Here is a 25,022-nt window from a genome sequence, read left to right as displayed (position 1 = left end):
TGAACTTCTGAAATGTTTATTAAACTCTGAAGACATTTATTACTTTGATCTATAATTGTGATTATCTTTAGCGCAGTAAATATGAAAAGAATCTCTTGATGTTGACAGCACTAAATATTTTATACTCGCTCTTTAACTAAAATTGATGTTTACACCACCTTATAGCGTGCTTACAGTTGACCTTTACATTATGATGAGACCCATTCGCGATCTCCCGATAGCGTACGTGCGTTATTATGCCCCATTATTTGCGTGACGACCTATGAAGGCATGTTACGCGCAGCATGCGCTATAAACACGAAATTAGAGATAGAAATGTCTATTAAAACGTGGCAAGAATTAAAATTAACATATATGAAATTATATATATTTATATATAATGTATTTTATATGTAATACGTTATATTTACACGTACTGTCTTTCTTTATATGTAATGTGTATCTCGTTAAAATTTACGAGGCTATATATAAATATATATTTAAAAAAAATTTTTAATAATACGTGTGCGCGTATATATTTGTTTTCTTAATGTTTAAAAGAGGATATTCGATATGAACCAACATTAAAAATTATGTTCAGAAAAAGCATTAATATATTAAATTCAATTAAATATTTAATTTACGATATTATACTTTGATTTTCATTTACATTTATTATATAGTATATAGAGTTTTTAAATTACACGTACATTTTGAATTATATTGAGATCGTTTCTATAATAATTTCAAAGAGCTCGCGCTTTAAAATATAATAATTTATTAATTTAAAAAGACTTATTTCGCGCATATGTATTTATTTTCTAGACGAAAGAAAGTCAAGAAATTACCTATTATCTCTTATTATATTTATCCCTTATTCTCAGAAATTATTATTAGAAATTTTTATTATTATCAGAAATTTGTAATGGCGTATTGTAGAGTTTATTTTTGACTTCTTCAAAGTTGATAGAGCGTTAATCGTATATCGTATCGTACTAATACACCAGTTCATACAAACAAAAATGTAAACAAAGGAGAACAGTATAAACAATACGTTTGGATGATAGCAATAACAAAACGATTCAAAGAGCATAAACAAATGGCGATATTTTAAAGCGACGCACATCTCGGGAATCGAAACAAAGGTGTGCGAGCATGCGAGTTGAAAGTACGCGAGTAAAAAGCATGCGGCACACGATGCTATTTTATCTGCTGGATTACTTGCGTGCGCTTGTGCTGGCAATCTTGCTCTTTGCTAGGCTGGAAATTGTGTGCCTGCTGGTCACGCTGCTGACTGATTTGTTGGATTTCGGTGATAGAACAGGTGCTATTTTTCTTGCTACAATCCTGCGCTGTCAATCAAGATGCTGACAGATTGACAGATTGTCAGTCTCAAATTTGGGTTAGGTTGCAAAATACATGTCAAAAAACATTCACAGTGACATATAACCACGATCATATAAACAATGATATTGCATATAACGATGATAGGCTTATCGTCACGTGAAATTTTTTTGGTTTATTGAAATGATCCTCCTAAAACCAGCACGAAAGTAGGCATCGTCTTGAAGCCAAGCGGGCAACACGGTCAGCAGCACTGCCAGCACTGCTGCCCACACGGTAGCAAGCACGCAAATCCAGCTAGCAATCCAACAGATAAAATAGCATCGTGTGCCGCATGCTTAAGTCTTTGAAGCTGCCGCCAAGAAGCATCAACGACGTTTCGCTTCATTGCCCGCGAATTCAGCCATCTATAAGTCCGTCATCGTAAACAAGCCGCACGCGTTCGGTGAAATGAAAACAAAAGAAAGGGAGAAAGAAGGAAAGGCCACTTTGCTTTCAATTTTCTTAAAAGCTTTCGCGTTATACACAATATACGTGACGCACGATTTTCAACTGTGGCAGAAAACTTGGCGAGACGTTGCGCGTCATGCGTGTCAAACGGATGCACGCATGTATGTATTAATGTCCTCTCTCGCTCGCGTCGCTTCAATTTCACAGCTCCTATCTCTTTGATTTGTACTGAAATACTTTGACCGCGCACACGTTTATCGCTCAACGGAAATGTCTTTCTTTTCCCTTTAATAACGAGATGATACACGCGCAGCTGGCTACATGAAATAATTAAAATAATTTGACGCTTAAATCTGCAAAGATCCAAGAGTTCAAGAATCGCAACTTTAAGTATTTAAAGACTTGCAAACATCAGCGTTTCGTGTGATTACACGTGTGAAGCTTAAGATACTTGCTAATCTCCGATTCTCAGTTGACACAGTAGTCTATACGAAAATTTAATGCATATAACATAATTCTCTATGCAAAAAGTGCAACATGTCTAGATTTGATATCAATCAAAATAAAATAATTTTTTTTGAATTACATTACACATTACACTCTTGTGCCATTTTATCGTGTAGTATATCAATCAAGCCGAAGCATTATTAAAAATTCCGATTTATACAAAGAAAAATTCCACTTATATGTTTTATAATTGATTTGTTGCAGGAGCGTCGAGACGGTCGACGACGGCTCGGTAACCACTAGTGTGACGGTCGCCGAAGTCGTTGATACGCAAGAGCAGCAATCGCAACAACCGCAATCTAAGGCTAACGTCGGAATTGGTCGACGGGTTAATAATCATAACGCTGCTTTGAGCAACGGCAACGGTATCAGCAACGTCGGTCGTGTCACGCCGCGCAGCCACATGGAGCAGGAAAAGCGAATACGGCGAGAAATCGCCAACAGCAACGAGCGACGTCGTATGCAGAGCATCAACGCCGGATTCCAGTCGCTTAGGACTCTCCTGCCGCATCACGAAGGCGAGAAGCTGTCTAAGGTAAGTCTCTCTCGTGTGGCTTTTACATTAACCTCTGACCGGAGTCGTGTGAATCTCGAGCATGTTTCGAATCGTGGAGTCATCATTTATTTTCCACGATAAAAATATATAAAATTTATGTATTTTTTAGAAATAAAAATAAATATTAAATATACATTATATATACATTTTATATATTAAATATAATCTTATAATATACATTGTATATAAAATTATTGTTTTATGATTACTATATTTGATTTACATATATCACATACATCTATGAAGACCTGATTTAATAAATTTGATATATAAATTTTTTAATATAATTTATAAAGTATATTAAATTTGCATTATTTAATTATGAGAAATTAATGAAAAATTAATTTTTGCACTCCACGACTCCAGGCTCAGAGTTTTGAAAATGCGTATTTATATCATGATTTCGTACGAAAAGTCGAGTGTGCCTATATATAAAAATGTGTGGGGCATACTTGGCATCGTATATAATAAATCTTTGGTTGAAATGAGAATTGTATCCACGTGGAAAGTGTCATTGCCATATTTCTCGTAGTCGCTTGCTCATTCAATCGTGAATCACTGTAAAAAAAAAAGGAACTGAAAAACACTTCCTCCAAAAGTTTTATCTGTGCTGGAGGAAGAATCGATCGAGCTTGAATAATGATGATCGTTCATTCATCACCTCGTGCTCACGTCTTTCCATGGATACATTAGAAGGAATGCATAATTATTACTTGCATGCTTCTTGGGAGAAAAAGATATTCGATCAAATATCAAGAAATTAAATTCTATAAATTAATTGTTATCATCAAAAAAACTTTTCTTTAAACATTTGTTTTTATTATAATTCTGAGGCATAAAATGAAAAAAACATGGATTTAATTTTATCAAAAGACTCCGCGTAGTCTGAACAAAAATTGTTGCATGAGAATAATTCGAGTCTTAATGCACGATTGCTTATATTGTGCAAGCAGTGTTTCATTATCACAATCGCAAAGTATGGTTTTTTTTTTATTGTAATGCATCCGATTTTGGAAAATTCTCATTTCATTCCATGTATACAAAATGTGGCGTACACGAAATCTTTTTTATGCCGTACACACAAATCTACCAAACTGAAAATCTCGCGATATTATCGCAAAATTGCAAGAGTGGTGTCACGCCTTTGTACTAGTACCACCTTGCGATTTTAACTGCCCCTTTAAACAATATTTAAAACTTGAGAACTCCTACGACGAGCTCAATCGATATGTGACTATTAGGGATCGTTGGTTCGTTGTGCGAGTATATGAGCATTCAATAGTCTGGCCCAAGTGAAATTGTTAGGAATAATAACATTGTTTATCGCAAGAGATTATATCAATAATCTCCTTGAATGAATTCGTAATTTCAATTATCGAAGATATTCGATAAAACTTACTTCTTTAAAGTAGCCTTGAGTTTTGATTAATTTTTAAATGCATTATAATTGGATTATATCTTATCTATCTTTGAACAATAAAATATAAAATATGACGTTGGAAGTAAAATAACGTATTGATTATCAAATAATAAATAATCATGCATTTAAAGATTAATTACTTACTATTTAATTTAGCAGTATTAGATTTTATACAAGACCATACAAGAAAAGTAACGATGATAACGAAATAATAATGCCGTGAAAATCCGACTGTATGGGATCAATACTGCATGATTTTTTGTCTTGCAAAATATATATTTTTTTTTAAATATAAAGGCCTTCTGCCCGATATCTATTAGCGAGCATAATATTGATCACTCTCGTTCGGTCATACAATTCAAAAATACGCTGGCATGCAATGGCGCTCATTAAATACATAAATGAGTCATATTTTATTCTTTGTCTTTGCACGCACAGTGCTAAAAAATAAAAAAATTTTTCTGCATTTTCGCCAAATAAGGAATCTCTTGGTACGTATTTAAAAAATGTTTTTAATCGTTATTTAAAGAACAAACGCACACATCGCGCTTCGGAAAGGCGTTTTGGTACCATCCGATCGGAAGAGTTTTATTATAAGGGCCAATACACGCACGACATCGGGTCGGGTCAGGCTGACACGTGGACCGGAAATGACGACCAATCTCTCTTTGACAAGGTGAATTCGTCAATAGAGCTCAATCGTCTTTTTTGCGTTTTGACGTCGCGATGTTACGTAAGCCGTTGTCGGCAGCTTTTATGAATCGCCGCGTGCTCTTCGGCTTCGGCTAATTTTAGCATGTGAAAGTCGGTATCCGATCCCACGTTGTAAAACTAAACCCCCGCACAATAGGTTTGGGCTTCAGGCACGCAGGGACTTTAATCATTAAGCCCCACGTCGTGTGACAGCGTCCGTTTAGTTTTTACACGTCGGAACATTGACGTCATTGCCGTCGAGTATCAGCTGATGAACAGTTCGCACATTGTTGGTTTTTTAACCTTATGTGAAACAATATTATCATGACGGCCGAAAGTTTATAATATTTATAATTTCCCAAAACTATTTTTTTTTCGTTCTGTTTATATATTTATTTATTTAAATAATATTATACATTTTGTCATGATTTTTAAATTGTTTTTTGCCACGAATAATTGATATAGCTTATGTTAATGCGAGTTTTATATTAATAAATGTAACAAATATATAAAATTATATTTATTCGAGACAAAAAAGAAGTCAAAATCAGGTAGATAATCAGTTAGCAATGTTGGATATAAATACAGACCTTCGTAAATCTTTACCTGCGAGCTTGTTCCTGTAGCCTTGTGCAATCTCTGAAGTAAGGTCGAGCGTGGGAACGGACCGTGGCACTAGTATTTTACAACGCAAATGGTATTAAGTCAATCGTATGAAAATTGCATTTTTTTGCAATTGACGTACACGCATTAATTATCCACGAAATTTACTGATTGTGAGCTATTTTTTTATCCACAAATTTATTAAACTAATAGAGACCAAAATTTTTCTTTAAAAAAAGAAGAAAATATTTAGTTTATAATATTGGTTTTAAATTATGAGCAGTTAAATTTGATGAGTTAACACATGAGCTTTAGAATATTATTTAAATATATTATGTGATAAAATCGTATTATTTATTTGATCTTACGTTGACTTTATTTTAATAGACTCATAATTTAAAACTGATTATATAAAAAATTTTAAATTGAAAACTCTCGTAAGAGACATGGATTTCTGAAGTCATAAAAATTGAGAATATAATAGAGATGAAAATCAGCCATGCTAATAAAATTTCGCCAGCTTCAAAAATAGCACAAACTAAAAATTGCGCAACATGCACGCGCTCAGACAACGCGGTCACGCGGGGGTCAAGAGTTAATCGAGTATTTAACAGGGAATGTGGACTACGCGAAACGAGACGAGGCGTCAAACACCGCCGTGCCTCGTGAGACGATTAAAGGTAGGCACACAATGCGCATGTGCGTCACTCGGGACAAGAACCTCGAGAGTCGCGTGACTCGTAATTGGCGGTGTGAACTAACAGCTGATCTCGCGCCGATCGCAAGCGCAAGTCTCTGCGTAATCAAGCACGTATTTTAACGTGTAGATATTATTTTTATTATGATAAATATTAATCAGAGAAATTCTCATAAAATTCTTTCCACACCATATTGTCCCACGATTATCATGATTTTCAGGGTAAATTCTAAGAGAAAATTCTCTCTGTGTAGCACATAATACATTTTATTTTATTGTACGAAGACATTATTTTAATAATGATACAGTTTTATTAGATCGCGAATTTTATTCCAAGTACTATTTAATCGACAGCTCGCGAAAACTCGTTTTCAACAATGTTATGCCATTAAAAGGCACTCTAATTACATCGCGCGTGATTTCTGAAATTCTTCGTGACTTCGAATGATAATATATATACGTGCACCGATTTCATTCGCCTCCGCGTGTATGCGGTAATTCATATACATATATGTATATATGTACATATATTACACACGGATGTGTGTGCGCACTTTCGCAACGCGATATTTCGCGAACCAGTCGGCCGACCACATGGTTCAATTCCCACGCATTTCTCTTGTGCGCTCTCTCTTTCTCTCTCTCTCTCTCTCTCTCTCTCTCTCTCCTCCTCATTCCCTTCGATCCCAATCTTTTTTTCGCCCCCCTTCCTTCCGTTCACCTTCCCTTATCTTCATCTCGCTCGCCTTCATCGTCGGTCCTGTCCCTTCTTTCTTGGCACCGCTACGAAGGCCAAACCCGGACAAGCGAAATTCGCACGAAGCCCTGGCCCACTGAGGGAGAGTTGTCGGCTGGCTCTTTGGCAATATTAACGAGCCCACGATCTTTAAATGCGAGAATGCTCGATTACTCCCAACTTCTTTCCTGTTATTTCCTCGTGATGGAGAAAGGCGCGATCGATCTGAAAATACGCTCGCGCGGACAAACTTAAAAATAAAATGAAAAATTATTTATATCTTTTCTCTTCTCTTTCCGAATTTTTACGAACGAATTTGCATTTGAATCGTTTCGATTATTATTATATACTCATCGGGCTATATATTATTTAACTTCTTACTTTGAAACTTTTTTTTGTGCTTAAGATTGAAATTGCTGTCGAAATTAATTTTCTATCAAAAGTGTTGATGATATAAACTTGAAAATTGTATTCGCTTTTTTGTTTATTTTATTAAGACACATGGAGAAAAATTGTCAATTACACATAAAAAAATTATTTTTACTTAGAAATCTACATAAATACATTTGGGCTCTTGATTATTGATTTCTGAATTCTCGAACTCTAGCGATATTCTTTCTTTGAAACGATAATGTATGATCGTACGTTTCTTTTTGGATATTCTTGAATCTTTTGTGCGCAGGAGGGCACAGCGTGCATCGAAAACGAAATAAAAGGAGGGCGCGCGCAAATGAGCGCAGACGCCTCGACCCATTTTCATTTAGCGCTCGCTCTCTCTCTCTTTCTTTCTTTCCCCCTCTCTCTTTCTCTCTCTCTCTCGCCAGACAGAAATAAAAATAAACCGCCTCTGCTGTTCTCTTGTGCCTTTAACGAAACTCGATTCGAGGCTGCTGCGCCGCGGCTAAAGAGAGCATTTTGTGCGCGTAATTGCGTTTCACGCCGCGTGGGAGAGGCCGGCTCCGATCGATTGCCCGAATTTGATGTGGACTCTGCCAATCCTCTTATTTTCGGGATTTAATTTTTATACATATTTCGTGATAAACTGCTTATATTATATTATAATTTCAATGAGATCTCGAGGTCATTTGAAAAATTAATTTTGCTTACATTATATTTTAACATTTTATAGATGTTTCCATCAGCAATATATCTAGAGATAAAAAGTATATATTATATAATCACATATACGATATATATCACATAAATATATGTAATATATTATAAAATATATATATTAAATGTATTTAAATATATATCAGCCACAAGAATTTAACCAATCATTAACTAATCATTATCGATAGTTTGATTCTAAAAATAGATTCCAATTTAAACATGAATAATTCGCTTCTGCGGAGTAATTTTATTAGCCCTCTTGGTAGTAAAAACGAATTAACCATTGACGACATACAGAACCTCAATCTTGTTAATTTTTAACGAACAAACGTTTCCATTCCATTTTCTTGAAAGTTCTCGAAGCAGGAATTTCATGGCGCACAAGAAAGATAGAGAAATAGAAGGGGAGAGAAAGAGAGAGACCGAGTGAGTAGACGAGGCCCCTCGCGATTCTCATTGAGAGTCGTCTCCTCGTAAAGAGACTGCGTCGGGAAGCACCGTCGGGTCGCATGGGCTGCATTCATTTCCATGAACTCTCGACGCCAGCTTCGAGGTTGGGTCGTGTCCCTCTTGCCTTCGCCTCTCCCTCATCCGTCCTTTTCTTTCTGACCGCGGTTTGTTGCTCCATCCTTTCCCCCCTCTCTTGTCTTTCTCTCTCTTTCTTTGTGTGAGATGTATATATTATTCTTTTGCTCTTTGTCGTTCCCTCGCGGTGCAGCGTCTCTTGTAGTGGTAGGCAAGGACGGCGGGAACCCAGACATCACGTGCTTTGTCCACCACAGGCTTTTCTCTCTCCGAATCCCCGATAGTACTACGAGATGCGCGTATATACACTGCAAGTATAGCGATTACGCGACATAAGACCTGTTTCATATCTTGCGAGAATGAAGTCGTATAATACAATTGTTCATCTCACTCGAGACTTTGTATGTAATAGCTCTCTGATTACATATGTGACAAACGTATGCAACCAAATTTTTATATATGTATTTTATATATATGTGATTATATAAAAAAATATTGCGTATTCGTATGAAACACAAATATGTTACATATGTGATGTTACATTATTTAGTGACTTATATATAAATATAATATATGGAAAAAATTATTTTTAATTATCTAAAAAAAAATCATAAAATCTTAATGAAACGTTTGTATTATAGAAAAGAATGCATTATATCTTAAAAATTTAATTAGTAGAATAGTGATTTCTACTGTTTTGTATTTCACGACTTCAATTATGGCACGCGCTACTGCATCACTCTGGAAATTGCTACAAGATTGCATACATTAAGACAGCTGTTGTACGTGCAATCATTGCTGCAATTAATTATATGAAAATAGAGCCCTCTCCCGCTCTCTAATTTATACAAGTCTTATATGCTTGAAAGATGTTCGATTTTTAAATGATAATTTTTGATTTTTCAATGTCAAAAATAAAGCAAATAATACTTATTTAAAATCTCAGATTGATTGGTATTTTTAGTAACGGATGAGCAATTTAATTCTAGTAATAATTTTAATAAAATGATGAAAAGGAAAGATATAAATAGCATGTTGTCACTAAAAGGCTAATTAACATATTCATAATCTTGTTAATTTTTAACAAACAAACATTTCCATTCCATTTTTTCTGTTAATAAATTTTCATGATACGTGAATAATTGTCTCCTCCTTCATATCGAAATTTTAATCGCGCATAATCTAAACAACTTCTTTTATTTTACATATTCAAATAATGGACACGACATATTTTTTCCCCAAGTCAATAGTTTAGTTTCTCTTAAGGATTAAAGATCGTAATCTTTTGGAAACTATCTTGGATGGAAATCAAGGTGTGCCACATGCACCTTGATGCCTCCATTCAGCCTCTTTTGCCGATATGGTTTCTCGCGCGGTTACTTTTGTTGCTTGACGCGACCAAACGGGTGGATCCCCTGAAGCATCTGGGTTATTTTGTTACCCCTTCTTCCTCTTTTTCATTCCAGCTCTCCTTTCTACACAGATCTTGCACACCCGTCCCTTTTTTCTTTTAAACCGACACAACTTTGGCCGATTATAGCTGTTGATTTATATAAGTTGTCTTGTTTTATATACTTCTCTTTTTTTATTTTATAATAATAGTAAAATATACAATCTTTAAACAAGTGAAAAATCGAACAATCGATCAGGCCAATTATGTCACCGCGATATATTTTCGATCGAAGAATTAATTCTTCGAAATAAAAGTTTTAGCATTGTCTTCTTCGAACGTCGGGCCGAGACAAACAGATAGCTGTTAAACTTTCGCTACTATCATCTTTTTCACACGAATATGATGTGTCGCGACGCAAATATACCGCGTATTTCTGCGGTTACAACACAGTCCGTTACGCGAGACTGCGGCTTCGGATTTTCTCGCAAATTCCTAAATGGCGAATCACGTCCAGTTTAAACAGACGGAGATAATGCTTATGAGATACAAAGAAAGCGATATTTGAGAATCATGAAATCAACCCTACTATAGTATCAATTCGTCGAAATTATTGTCATTCCGATGAAATAGCTTCTCATTGATGCAAAAAGAAGATTCAGCAAAGATTCAATAAACATCGTATATATCCACATCTCGATATAAAATAAAAAATCTTTAATATATCTGTATTTAACTTATAATAATTTTTATTAAGAACGCGAGAGATATAATAACAAATATTGCAAGAACACTTTCTCTTAATTTTAAAAGGCTTCATATTTTTTTTGCTTTTAATTGAGTATCCATTTAATTCACAACCTTTAATCGGTTAGTTCAATCTCTCATATGTTCCGTAAATTACATATAAACAGTTGCGAGTTTCGTTCGTTAGAGTTATATAACGTAAGAGACAAATTGTTCTCACGCCGGAAGTAGTATTTATAATGTCGGTGTCAAGACATGTTCGGTGAAGGCTAATAATAAATTGTCAGCACGGGATAATTGTTCGGAGAAAAACGGCTCGTTAAATATCAACGTTCAGCGATTTTCACAGCTCTTTCACGAAACCGGCACGGAACCAGCGAATAACGCTGATGCTATTGTTTATGCGACGAATATGTACCTATGTACGAATATGCCCTCGCGAGCCATTTCGCGCTCGTAAATTTGCGCGCGAACCGCGTAAATAAATCGCGCACGTGCGAGCCGTGCCGGATCAGCGGCAACTCTCATGCATTGTCACGTAACAGTGCGAGCAATAGATTGCTCTAGTTATTAAAAGCGCGTCAGGCCGTTTTAGTTACAAGCGAGCCGAACATTCTCGAGGGAACATTCGTGCGAATTTACTCAGAGACTATAGGATTTATTACTAAATTTACTTTGTTATGTTAGCATAGAACCTATTTAGAGTGAGAAGTAAATCCCATTTTGGCTTTCTAAGAGGCGTGAAAGGGCGTCTCTACAAATTTATTTCTCGTACAATCTTTCTTATCTACATAATTGAAGGAAAACAAAGTTTATACACTTTTCGTCCTTTCCCTATTTTCATATGTATTCATATCTATATAATTCTATATAATTTTAATTATAAAAAGTAAATTATAAAAAAATATGAAATGCACATATATTCATTATAAAAACAGCAAGTTAAAATCGAGAGATAATTGGTTTAGTTAGGTGCATTAATTCACATTTAAGTATATTTCATTTTTCTTGGAGTAAATAATAATATATGAGTTTGATAAAAATTTTACGTATAAAAATTGTCACTAAACAGGTCTTTCTCCTCATCGACCTGTCCTTAGACACACCTTCGAGTCAAGAGTCATCAGTTGTATTTATAGAACGTAACTCGGTGATTGCATTGCCGTTTGCTAGTAACAAGTCGCCCTAATGACGCCATTGTCTGTTGCACCTGCATCCCCGTAATCGTGCGCGCTCTCTCTTTTTTCACCGGTCCACGTGACTTCTCGGTCCGTATGCGTTTCCGGTTCTTGCACGTTCTTAATCTCGATTAACGCTCGTTTCTATTCGAATAATCTAATCGACCGATCTTAGTAATTTAATTTTAATATAAATTAATTATACGATTCACTCGCGATAAGCAATTTCTATCGTCGTTTTTATTGTGCGCGACATTTGTTTTCTGTCCTCGTATACGACACGCGAAGAAATAGGACGATGATAATCGTATCTTCGTGAGTAAAAAAGGGGGAAAAAAAATGGATGCGAGAGAAGCACGATGATTCTTTCTCTTCTCTTAATTACTTTTAATTCGCCTCCCGTGATTTAATCGCGCCGCCGGGATCGTCGCAGGGTTCACTCGTAAAAGTCGCGGACGTCAGCGATACGATAGCTCGCAATTAATGGATAACCCCGTCTTCCTCTTTTGCACCATCTTCACACAAGCACGTGCTTCTCTCTTTCTCTCTCTCTCTCTCTCTTTCTCTCTTTCTCTTCTCTCTTTCTGTCGGCGCGTTATATTAACTCGCGATGATGACACAGTATTCGTTAGTGCCCACACTATCGTGGAGGGAAGGAAAGGAGGGAGAAAGTCGGGAGCGACGGGTATGCCTGATCATCATTATACGGCGTTTATATCGTCGGCCGTATTTATCGTGCCGGCTATGGAATGCGACAGTGTGATGTACGACACGTATAGTAGGCTCGGCAGAAATGTTCTCGCGCGCGATTCCTCCTCGCACGTTTTCGCCACGTCGCTCGTCGTGATGTATAAGTTTACACGTTCTCCCTCGTCGCGTAGAAGACACACGTAAGCGCGAACTTGCGGAAGAAAAATTTTGCGCCCCCGACCCGGAAATAGAGATTCTCTCACGTATAATAGACGTAAATTGACTGGTATATTAAATCGATTTTATTATTCCCCTGCACATAGTATATCTGCGGTTAATTAAGTTTATTTATACAAACATCGTTAGAAAACATTAAAAGTTGAAAATCTTACATATATGAGAACAAAATCTTTCGACAGTTTTGCAGAAAAAGCTTAGAGAAGATTCTCATGAGAGCCTCCAGCGCTCTCACCTAGAAAAAAAATGCTATCAAACTGCTAAAAATGTTAAGTGTTAATCTCATAAAAGGTGATTTATGGTGCGGACAGTCTCATGGGTTACGCACACGCGTGAGTATATAGGCGCGTGATAATCGTATGTCGGCCCTACGGAACAACGCGCCCGTATAACCAAGCTTGCGACAGTCGTAACGCGCTTGGATACTTGAAATTGCAGTCGTTTCATTGGCCGTCATCGCATCATAACGATAGGGAATTATACGAAAGTGGAGCAGAGGGAGAAAAAAGCGCGACGCGATTAAATTTATTTTTATTTCGAGTAAGCGCACAGCTTTATTACTGGCACATGATTATGTTGCAATTCTCTCAATTGCACCTTCGAGGAACTCGATGTTTTTTTCTAAGAATTTAGCGTTTTTTATAAATACGATTTTAATCTTCTTTATTATTACTATTATATATCATTATTAATAAATGTTGAAAATATAAATTCTATAATATATGTATATGGGAAATATTAGCTGCAAAAATTATAAATATATTTGCTACCTAAAGATAGAATTATCTTCAATATAGAAAATTCAATAACAGAATACCGTAAAATTATTATATTATCAGTCATATTTATCTTTATTGATACATCTTTATTTTCATTGTACATGTCAAACGTTACTTACTTACGAGCAGTTATATAAGACGAATGTACAATGAAACGATCGCGGTGATTGTGAGTTATGCAGGTGTATCTTTTTGTATTTAAAAAAATCGATTATCAATTTGATTTTACGTTTTCTAATTTAGATATTAATTAAAAAATTAAACATATATATAATTAATAGTGTTTCTGTATATATGTATATACACTATAGCAATAATCTTTTCAATTTATTTCTTAAATTTATTTTTAAGCATATTTATTCGAAGCCAAAAATCCGCTTAATCTTTAGGATTATTTGATATCTTAATATGTAATTCGTGTAGTCGGAATGGCGATAAATAGAATCGGACCTAATATCGACGGCCAACTGCGGCGCTAACGGGTATAAACGGCGCTTTCTTGCGCGAGCAAACCGTCGTGTTATTCCGTCTGCGAAACGAGATTAATGGACGCATTGTACCCTGCTACGACATGGCACTGTAATGTCGTGCACGCTCGTAAGTAACGCGGGAGATCATTGAGAACAGGCAGCACATACGTATTCGGTTCTCTCTCTCTCTCTCTCTCTCTCTTTTCATCTTTCTTTCCTTCTCTTTTTTTGCCTCTATCACTTTTGTTTTTTGCCTTCCATATCTGACAATAAGTTATGAAAATAGATAAAAGACGTACAATTATAAACATTACAAGGTGGCGTTATAATATAATGCCTTCTTCTAAGACTATATTCTATCGCAGATACGTATAAGAGAAAAATCTTTTGCAGATGTTAATTTATCTTCTCGCGCTTATGAGCCGGCATTCCTCGCGCAGAATCTCGCAGATTTTTGCGATTATACGAAATGAAGGAGGTTTGTCTTTCGTACGTTTTATGATATAATCATATTTTGCATTTCAATTCCTAAATATTTAAATATATTAAATTATTATATTTAATAATTAGTATCCTTCTAACTCTAATGTTTTTCTCTATTTATTTTGTAAAATAATAAGAAAGAGAATAGAAATAGAATGCAATATTAAAGAGAAGAGATTAAGAGCAGAAAAAAAGAGCAAGAGAAAGAAAAGTATTATTATTCTTTTAATAGAATTTTATTATTTTAAACATATCTCGGGTACATAAATTATTATTACATTGACATCAAACATGCAAAGTTATACGCGGTCATTCTATAATGGAATTCTCTCATTTAACTGTTTCTTATCTGACACGTATATTGTTTGGACAGTGGCTGGTGGCATGTACAGTTTGAGGAGCTTTATTCACGATACACGACGATTACGGGGGCGTTGCTCCAAAAATTGATCGTATGCCTGTTTATTGTGACAGCGTTACCAAGGGGTTCACAAAATTTAAGTCAGGGCTGTATGTATGTATACTTACCGCACAGTACACGTTTTTTCATTGATATATAATGTTCCACGACGTTAAAGCAGATTAAATCGTCTTTCATTTGCACGTATATATGCATATCCCATTCATCTTTGTGACTGAGAGAGTCAAGTTTGAAGTTTTTCTAGACTAATTATATAATAGGTTCTTTAAATAATTGGTTAGTTGACTTATCGAGTTATAAAGAAAAAGAAGTGCGTTATTCTTCAACTAAATAAATGTGCAATATGAAACTTTATACGCTTTGAAATTTAATTTATTAAAAATTACTATTTATATAACAATGGCTTAACACCGTGAAAATACGCGCGGCTACAGCATTCAAGATTTAACTCTCTTGAGCCCCGATGCTCGCAACATTACCATCGTTTATCCTTACGCGTTGCACGTTGCGCGTCTTACGTGATGCATTTCGCGGCGTCGTGACGTAGGGTAGCGCTTGCGGTTCCGCTCGCAAAGAAAGATGTGCACCGACTTCAGCTTAGCCTGGCCGTTGCTTCACGCTACGGTGATTCGCCCACGTGGCGGAACTTGCGCGAGTCCCGCGGGGTCAGCGGGAGTGGGCCCAGAAAACCGCCATCGCATTATTCTCCCGAGTGAGAATCTCATGGTGGTAGAAGAAGAAGAGAAAGTATAGAAAAACGAAGCAGAGGCAACCGCAGACATGAGTTATTGGCCTGTTTATCTCTTTTGCCTGCGAAATTATCCACTCGTTCGGCTCTGGCGAATGGTTTCGCGACTGGCTAATGCGTCGCCAAACGGGTGCGCTTGAGCCACCGGAAGAAACCATCAAAAGCCGCCCGAGATGTTTTCCTCGTGAATATTACTTACGACTTTCACGGCGTGCGCGAGATCTGGTACGTTGCCAATGGACGTTAAACCGGGAAAAGAACTTCCGGCCAATCCATTCCGGAGAAAGTAATACGGCTCTTCTTTTTTCTTCTTCTCTCTTCTTCTTCTCTTTTCTCTTCTTTCCCCACAGTGATCTCAGTTTCTCGCCGACATTACGTCACGATACCAACTAATGTCTATCAACAAAGTGCCTTGTATGGGAATTAAAAAAAATTCCTAGTATTTTTTTTAATTTGGTCAGATTATTCATTATTTCACGATGCAAAAGAAAATTATTTTTTCGCGTTCATTTCTAACAATAAATGAAACATTGAATCCTTACCGAAATTATATCGGCTTTTAAATATGTATCGATTCTAAAATTAATTTCTGCTTTATCAAAAATATTTATAAGACTATGCATATATATATTCAAGTATATATTAATAATTATTATATTATTAAATTGTATTTATATAATTTAAATATTTTATCTAAAGTAGAATATTACGCGAAATTTTTTTTTTTTATCGAAAGACATTTTTTTCTATAACACATACATACAATATACATAGTTTTTTATCTTTAACGTTTTCAAAAATAGGCGATTAAAATTCTATCTGCGTAGAATATTCTATGCATAAGAGCGTGTGCAGTAAAATCGATATTGTTTATACTATTATAGACTATAAGTCATTTTCTTGATTACTCGAGTACTAGGGTATATATAAACTAGTCGCGAGACAGTTCTTAGTCCTCGCGAGCTCGTTAACGCCTACTAATAAATTATCATCGGTTGTAATAACGTACCACCGCGATGTAATGGACCATCGATTAATTATCGCAGCTCGCGCCGATGACGTAATTCAACGATGTTGCGCGATACGAATTTTCTTCTCGACGTCGCGAAGCGCTCGGGCATAGGTAAATCATCGCGACAAAAAGGAAGAACGAATGGAAACTAGGTCGAGTTGAACGATCGCTGTATGCATGTAAGTAGATAGGTAGGTAGATAGGTAACTTGCTTGGCAAACGTATAAACGCGCGCTTGGTATAACGAGAGCCCACCGATGGTTGTTGACAAACAATCCTGTTTACAAATAGTCAATAGTCGAGGTTCTTGCGCCCGTTACGCGACGCTCGATGACGAAAATAATTACTCGGGCCACGTAGCTCGTGCCAAGGGTTATGGTACAGAGACGAACCGCACAACATATATCGTCGTCGCCGCCGCGCCGGTGGTCGTTATGTAAGACGCCGCGAGTGTATACGCGAACGGTCGACGGTTTCGTGTCAAGGAGTCCCCATTTTTCCGTCCAACATGTTCCAACGTCGCCACGTTCACCGAGGACATCGCCAAGTGGGACTTGGGCTTGCGCTATGAAATAAATCTATCAACTGCAATAACGTAATGATTCTGCATCTCTATTATAGAATGAGATGCAGAATGTGTCCAGGCTGTATAACAATAGAGATTCCCTCGCGGGGTTGTAAAGATTAAATTTTTATAAATATACATATATAAAATATTTATAATAATATTTATATATATATACATTTTATGTATATGTATATATAATATTATTTATACTTATATAGGTATATATTTATATCATATACAATATTATATGCAATATTCCTGCAAATATTTCAACAATTAAATAATTATCAAAATGGAGAATGACAGAAATATTTCGATAAAGAATATAATATAATTTTTCACTTTTCATGTTTGCGATTTCTTTTTATGCATGTCGCGTCGCAAACATCGTTTCAATAAACTTCCGTTGTGCTGTTACGCGACACGGAATCCGCGATGACAGGATCCGATCTGCGTGCTTCGACTACCTTTGAATATATCGAATTTGCGGTGCAATGTAGGCATTTGGCGGTAGTAGGGCCTATGTGTGTCGAACTGTGGAAGGTGTGTGTATGTGTGTATATGTGTGAATGAACCTGGATAAGTCGACCTCGCTCGGGAGACGATCCATCTCAATAGCCCGTAGGCATGTGAGAGCGCTTAGATTTTCCCTTTTACCTTACCTTCCTTATGTTAATACGCATCGTACTTTACGTTAATTGAGTAATTGAATGGCTTCCTCTCCTCGGCGCAACTTTATTCTTAGATGGTTGCGACATTTTGCGGGGCTTGCGACATTTTGCATGACACGACAGTTGCGGTGACTAATATCTTATTTCATTACTTCTGACTTTCACATAATGTCTACATAATACTTTTAGATTTTTTATTCTTGACACCTTTTAAATTTACAAATGCATTTCTTATATTTATAAGGGAGCTGTATAACTTTTTTTTTTTTTTTTTTTTTTTTTTTTGCAAGATGTCCATCATCTGTCATTATATTTGTAATGCGTCATTACTTTTCTAATAATGTCATTTAGTTTTTAGTTGATAGAATTGCTATCGGAAGATTTCAAAGAGACATTATGTAATAATCGGTTCTGGGCTCGTTATCAATAATTTATATATGGCTCTCTTATTATGTAACATCGTTATGATGAAATGAACGATTGAATTATTATGCGGCTCTATATCACAAACAAGTAGTTTGCGATAGTGTACTGTAACTGCCTTCTCTGCGATCGATGAACGAAAGTTATTCATTCTATGCCTCGTTCAGGTATCCTATTTTTAAATAACTACGACTCAAACTTATTCCAAGAATTTTCTATCTTTTAAACATTCTAGAAATAAACAAGAGTCTAAATACTCGAAGGTTGCATTCTCCAACTATTTACAAAAATCTAAAAATTTGAATATGTCAATGATTCTTTTAATATCTTTGATTATACACAGCTGTTTGATAAATGCATCTGTTAACGAATAAAAAAATTAGCTGTTAGCTGGAAGAATGAGATATAAATCGCGCGAACGGTACAGGATCTTTGCTGCCATCCACACTTCTTCATTCGTATACATAAGAGTGCATCACGCTCGTGAAAACTAGTATCGGAATTTCTCAACCTCGCGTCGACGCGATGACGAATCATAGAGATTCCGCGGATCGAGTAAACCACGAACGTGTTGCGAAACACGCATACGCTGTGTATAGTATGGCACTGTACATATATAACAGGCGGCATAGGCATACAGTTAAATACGATCTTACTCCGATCTCTCTCCCTTACACACGTATACGCCTGCGCGAGTCAACGTACGCGTTACTACACGCTTGGGCATCGATTCCGCGACGTGTGTTGTTATCGGAGTAAATCAATCTTCTCCGTTATCGATAAAACGGTTGAACGGCCATTCCGAGAATAGCGGCCTGGTACTTGACGCTGTGTGTTTTCACGCACGTAGTTTACGCACGTAGAGCGTCAGTTTGCTCAGCGTCCGTTCAGTGTCGATATGTCAATACTGAGAATACATTGCAGCGCGTGCTGCTTAGAAGATTGCGCAGCCTTAGCAGCACACACCATCTTTCTAGTGATTTTTTTTTTATTTTTATTTTTTCATATAGGAAAGCTGTGTTATAATGCTTCTTTAGAAAAGTGGAAAAATTGAGGGATTTGTTGCAACGGTGGTTGACTTTTTTAAAAGAAAATGAGAGAATTTAAATATGTTTCTTCGAGAATTTATTTATTCTATTATATTCCCGCCTACATATTTTTTATCAACATGCAATTAATATTTCGATTCGAAAAACGTGTTGTTAATATTTATGATAATTACAAGTCATACAAGTAATATAGAGTAATTATATATTAATTAGATTTGTATTATATCATTTAGTATTTATGTCTTGGATAAAAAATCGCTCTTTTCTTTCACTTAATGTGTCTCGTGAAATAATTGAGAAATCAGATTCAATAACAAAACAATCGTAACATCGCAGCTTGACATTTATACATTTGTCGATAATCGATCTGCTATGATTTTTAATTATTATTTCTGACTGACTTCACTTAATCTTGGCCGTGTTAAAATGATTATTTTTTAATTTTATTGATTGACAGTGAATATAACACGATTGTTCTATTATTGTCAGCTAGAGAACTTGAGGAAATTTTTGTTTTTTTTTTATTGTCGTTTTGATAATGCGATCTAATAAATTGTCATTCTAAGAATATTAAGCAAATTTTATCTTTACAACAAGTTTTCGCAAGACAGCTCTCGATATAGTCTGAAATAGAAAAAAAAAAAAAAAAAACGTGCGATCTTAGCAGCTCATTTTACTGTTGCATCGTTTGCATTCGCGTCTGACCTTGCATTCTTTTCGACGATCGCGTGGCGCACATAGTCAGACGATGCGCCATATATTCGGCTAATTTGTAGTGTACACACGACCGCGTTAGTAGAACGCTGGTAAAACTATCTAATAAATATTCCATGTACGACGTGTGTGTGTGCGCGCGCGCGCCTCGCTTTAATGCCTCCGTATGTTCCGCTACTCGGCTTGATTCGCGGCGAAGTTTTCTCCGCGAATCTCGCCGTTTTAATACCATCCCACGCCGATTAATATTTCAGGCGCATGAATATTTCGCGAGACGTTTACCGTTCACGTTATGACTACCTGTGCCCTCGTACATACGGGGATACACATCAGACAGTCATCAAAACGCGATTAATGTAACATTCCACGTATATATAGTAGGCCTCGCGTTCCATTCGACGAGGGACTTTAATTTACTTCGCAATTCCTCCTATATTCTATTAATTTTTTACGGTCGTATTCTCGTTCAAACGAGATATTTATTAACGTTTGAATGGCCTTTCGGCCCGATTCGATTTGTTTCGTTGCGAAATTGACTCGTCCCTTCCAATCTGGAGCGATATTTTTCATCATCGACGGCTTACGGACACTCGATGGCGGATGATATCGAATTTCCGTGACGCGATGCTTAGATGGCGATGAACTAGCGGCCGATAGTGTTGAAAGACTATGCGCTGCCGAAACGAAATTCGATCGAGATACTATTTCTAACGAGTTTGCGAATTTCATTGCTCGTTGGCGTTAAATCGCAACAACACAAATCAGAATAGTCGAGAACAGTTTATCAAATGCATGAAATTGTATAAAGCGACAGAATGTTGTAACTCAAAATTTTCGCAGAGAGAAAGAGAGAGAGGGGGGGGACGAGAAAAGAGAGAAAAGAGAGAGAGAATATCTCTCAGGTGACTTTGTAAATTATACATAGGCGCTATTCTTAGCAAGTTACAGGAATATGCGGGTACTAGGTAGTTCCGGACACAAGTACTACTCCAAGTTTCCGAGCACTCGAACTTCCGAGTTCTCAAACTCTCTTGGGGTAAGTCTGCAATTTGCAAGGACCTACTCGAAAACGCGTAACTTCGAGAAGCCGTTTGTGTCCCCCTTTTGCTCCTTTTCTCCCCTTCCCCTTTTCTTTACCGTTCAAATTACTACTCCGACGAGCAGTGATAATTACGCCCGGTTACCGTTCTTTGCGCGTTTATATAAATCATGTTATTTAATCTTTCTGTTTTACGGAAGAAGTCTCCGCCGCGGTGCGGGTCCTCGTGGAACTCCGGGCGGTTTTTTTTTTTTTGTACTTTTCGTTGTCGTTTCGCGGGCATCGCTCTTTTTTCTCTCAATGAGAAAACACCGACGTCGAGGCGAATTGCATAACAACGTTAATTGCAATTAACATTACGCGCCCGCGGAATGGCGCTCTGATTACCGCGAGGAGATACGCGTCTGCGCGCACACGCAATGTATTTTAGCGAAGTTCTCGAATGCGAACGCCAAGTTTTTTCTCTGAAACATTATATCCGTATGATATATAATTCCGATTCTCTTATATTAAAAATTGAAAATAATTGGATTCATAATTTAATCAAATTGAAATTAAAAACACGTAGCTATATCTAAAATGAATCTTATATATAAATTATTTAAGACTCAATTTTTTTTAAATTCTCGTGCGAAATTTTCATCAAAATGTCAGCCGAATTATTTAAAATGTAAAAGAAACTCATTAATTATATAAGTACATATATTTAGTATTGAAGTGAAAAGTGTAAATGCACAGTTTTTATTTTTTTTTTGTAAAAGTTGAGGTTTTTACTTAATGAAAATATTAATTTCTACGCTATAAATCATTAAAAATGATAGCTCGCAAATCTAGTTCTAGAGATCCAAATAATGTTGTATAATTTGCTCTCGGAGAAAAGCGATGTGTAAATTTTGGCGTGGATCGTGCGCGTTTCACAGCCATTGCTGACGCGATTGCATAAATTCAGTGCATAGGCACGAGGCGTAGTAAGTAATAGCTGTAGTACTACAGCGCGTACTATGAGCGGCCACTAAATGGAAACTTGAATGAAACTGGGAGCAATCGTTTCTGCGATTCTAAGTGTGGATAAGAAAATGCGCCGATTACGTGGTTAGAAAGAAAAAGGAACATAGCAGTGTTATTACAAGACATTACGTGCACAATGCTTTTTTTCCTAAACTGCCAGACCGTCAATTATAGACGGATAAAATCTCTTGATCGACCGTTTTATATACTTAGTATTTTTGCCATATATAATTTAAGCGAAAATTGCACAATGCGCGTTTACTCAATCTATTAAACTACAATTTTTCTTCTTTTAAAATATTTATTTTTGATTTTTTGACAATTTATAATTATGTTTGAAAGTTAAAAGTAAGATGGAAGAAACAATTTTTTTACCACCGTTTTCTTGTGCATGCAAAGTGTTGCCAAGTTTTCTTGGAAATAATGCTTTTATCGTCACATCGTGATCAAAATGCAAAGCAAACTTAGAAAGATTTAATTCCGATCACGTGGTATATTCTTTCTTTTCTTATTTCCTTATTTTTAATGCCATAGTTGAAATTACTGGGAACATGCAGGGAATTTATAATTCGGCGAAAGTTGTTCGCGTACAATACCCAGTATTCTTTTGTGCGGCTCTAATTTAATTAGAGAAGAATAACCAATTCACAGATTTTATCGAGTTAAATTAAATTAAAAGCGACTGCATACATATTAATAGAGCGTCTCGATCCGACATTGTTTTACTAAAAATATCTCGCCGAGGGATTTGGAGGCGAGCGCGCGACATCATCTTTGCCGCTCGAATTTTCAGGTGACAATTTATTCCGTCCCTTTTCGAAGAATTAATGGGAAACGGCGTGCGCGCGTGCTGCAGGTCATCGTTTCATTATCCGTAACGCAGTAACTCAATTTTTGATTAATTGAACCCGAAACGCACACGCGAGGCGACGTGTCAGCCAGCGCTGACGAGGCGGGGGACGAAGCGCGCATAATGCGATTCTAATCCATTCACACACATCAGATGCGAGGGCGGTACGCGCCGCCACATCCCCGTCGAAAACAATTTTCTATTATTCGGCTGTCTATCCACGGCCGACACGCTGGGCGCTCCATGTAGTCGATTTATTACCGTAGAGCAGGCCGCGCCGACGTGTTGAAAATTAATTATATACTATCAATCAGCTTCATAATTAACATTATATTCAATTAATTATAGTTTATCAAGTTGCTGTTACATTGACGCATCTTCGAGACGATTTTTTATGACAATGTTGTGTGAGATAAAAAAAGAAAATTTGAAAAGTTGCGTTAGATTAAATTACAGTTGAGGAAGGAAGCTATTTAAGATAAATTTCGATTAATTGGAATGAAGCTATGCGTGGAAAAAAGATAGCGGCAATAGTTTCCTTTTCGAGTTATACGTGTGGTAATCGTTTTTTCTGCAATCTGAGGGAAAGTCGCTCTGAAAGCGGAAACTAAAAAACCAGCAGGTGTACGTCACCGTGAGATCTTTTCTTGAGTTTCAAATCTGCTCCGAAAGGAAACTAACGTAGAGAAATGCGATAATAAAAATGGAAGTTGGAAATTACTGCGAATCATTTATGAGATTCTTTTTTTTTTTTTTTTTTTTTCGATGACAATTGAAGTCGAGAGATTTTTTTTTGTTATTAAGATAGAATTCTTCCTATATAATAACTACGAAACTTATACTTTTCTTAATATTCTCGATTCGTTAATAGAAGATAATCATTGTCGAAAGAAAAATGTAAATGAGAATTGCCGAGTACACGGTTACTCATGCATTTTATAATCTTATTAGGGGAAGAAGTTGATTCTCCGACAAAATTAATTAATATCTCCGTCTGTCGGCGACACATTTTTGTTACGAAACTCGAAAGATTCGGGTCGTTAATTCTCACGGACATTTTAATCGCGTGAATCGGGTCGCTCGGAAACAGAAGGTGGCGGCGAAGGGAAGAGAATGTCGAAGCCGGTGCGCGCGATTATCCGCCACGACAGTATCGGAACTAAAAATCGCTCGGCGTGAACGGGGCACACACACGGCTCGTTCGAGGACACACAGTCGAGATTGCCCGTGTCGCTTTAAAGCGTCTATAAAATGCGCTCTCATCCGGCGTGGCCGCCTTCTCGCGACGACATTCCTGGGCCTGGCGTAGGCGGGCCTTTACGCGCCTCATATTTCGCGAATATTATGCGACTACGTTCTTACTTGGACCATTAGGTTCGCCCGCGAAAGAATGCGAAGATAGATGGAGAAGGGGGAACGAAGGAAGGGGCAGGTTGCTCGTTACCTCTGGAATGCTGGTCATTGATTCTAGCCGCGACCAGCATCGGAATCGGTCGAGCGAGCGAGCAATGCGCGACCTTTCGAAAACCTTTCGATACATAGTGGACATGGTGGACGATTGAATGCTCAGCGAAATAACCATTAGCTAGACCGCGACTAGAATTCGGAAACGTCGATTTTATTTTTTTCTCTTTTTCAAGAGAGTGTGTTTGCTATCGATAAGTTTGCGATACACGTCAATATACATCCGCTGGCGTTTTTATCCGGAAGATGTAAATATAATGTAACATATTTATTTATATTTCATTTCATCTTATTTATTTATGTTATATTTTAATTATATTTTATTTTATTTATTTATATTTCATTATATTATATTTTATATATTATTTGATAAAGCACACACAATTTAAATAGAAATGGAGTGAATTAATAAATTTAATAACGATGCATTTAAGCATATTAATTTAATTTTGACGATA

The 25,022-nt window shown here is 36.5% G+C and overlaps 1 protein-coding gene across 2 annotated transcripts in view; it reads left to right on the top strand.

Annotated features, from left to right (window-relative positions):
- Positions 1-25,022, top strand: part of Crp (transcription factor cropped) — a 142,340-nt gene that overhangs the window by 18,062 nt on the left and 99,256 nt on the right. The window contains exons 1-2 of one of the 2 annotated variants that reach the window (XM_083044572.1): positions 1,759-1,934; positions 2,485-2,815. In XM_083044572.1, coding sequence (XP_082900698.1) covers positions 1,774-1,934; positions 2,485-2,815 — 492 coding nt within the window. In that variant the 5' untranslated portion in view covers positions 1,759-1,773. Of the gene's footprint in view, positions 1-1,758; positions 1,935-2,484; positions 2,816-25,022 lie in introns of those variants that run through there. The other variant, XM_083044573.1, reaches the window with a different exon arrangement.

This window comes from Prenolepis imparis, unplaced genomic scaffold (assembly GCF_030444845.1).
Source record: "Prenolepis imparis isolate NDT839.2.m4 unplaced genomic scaffold, iyPreImpa1.0 SCAF_8, whole genome shotgun sequence".
NCBI classification, from domain to species: Eukaryota; Metazoa; Arthropoda; class Insecta; order Hymenoptera; family Formicidae; genus Prenolepis; species Prenolepis imparis.
Note: the sequence above shows the minus strand (reverse complement) of the source record. Positions and strands in the feature narration are given on the sequence as shown.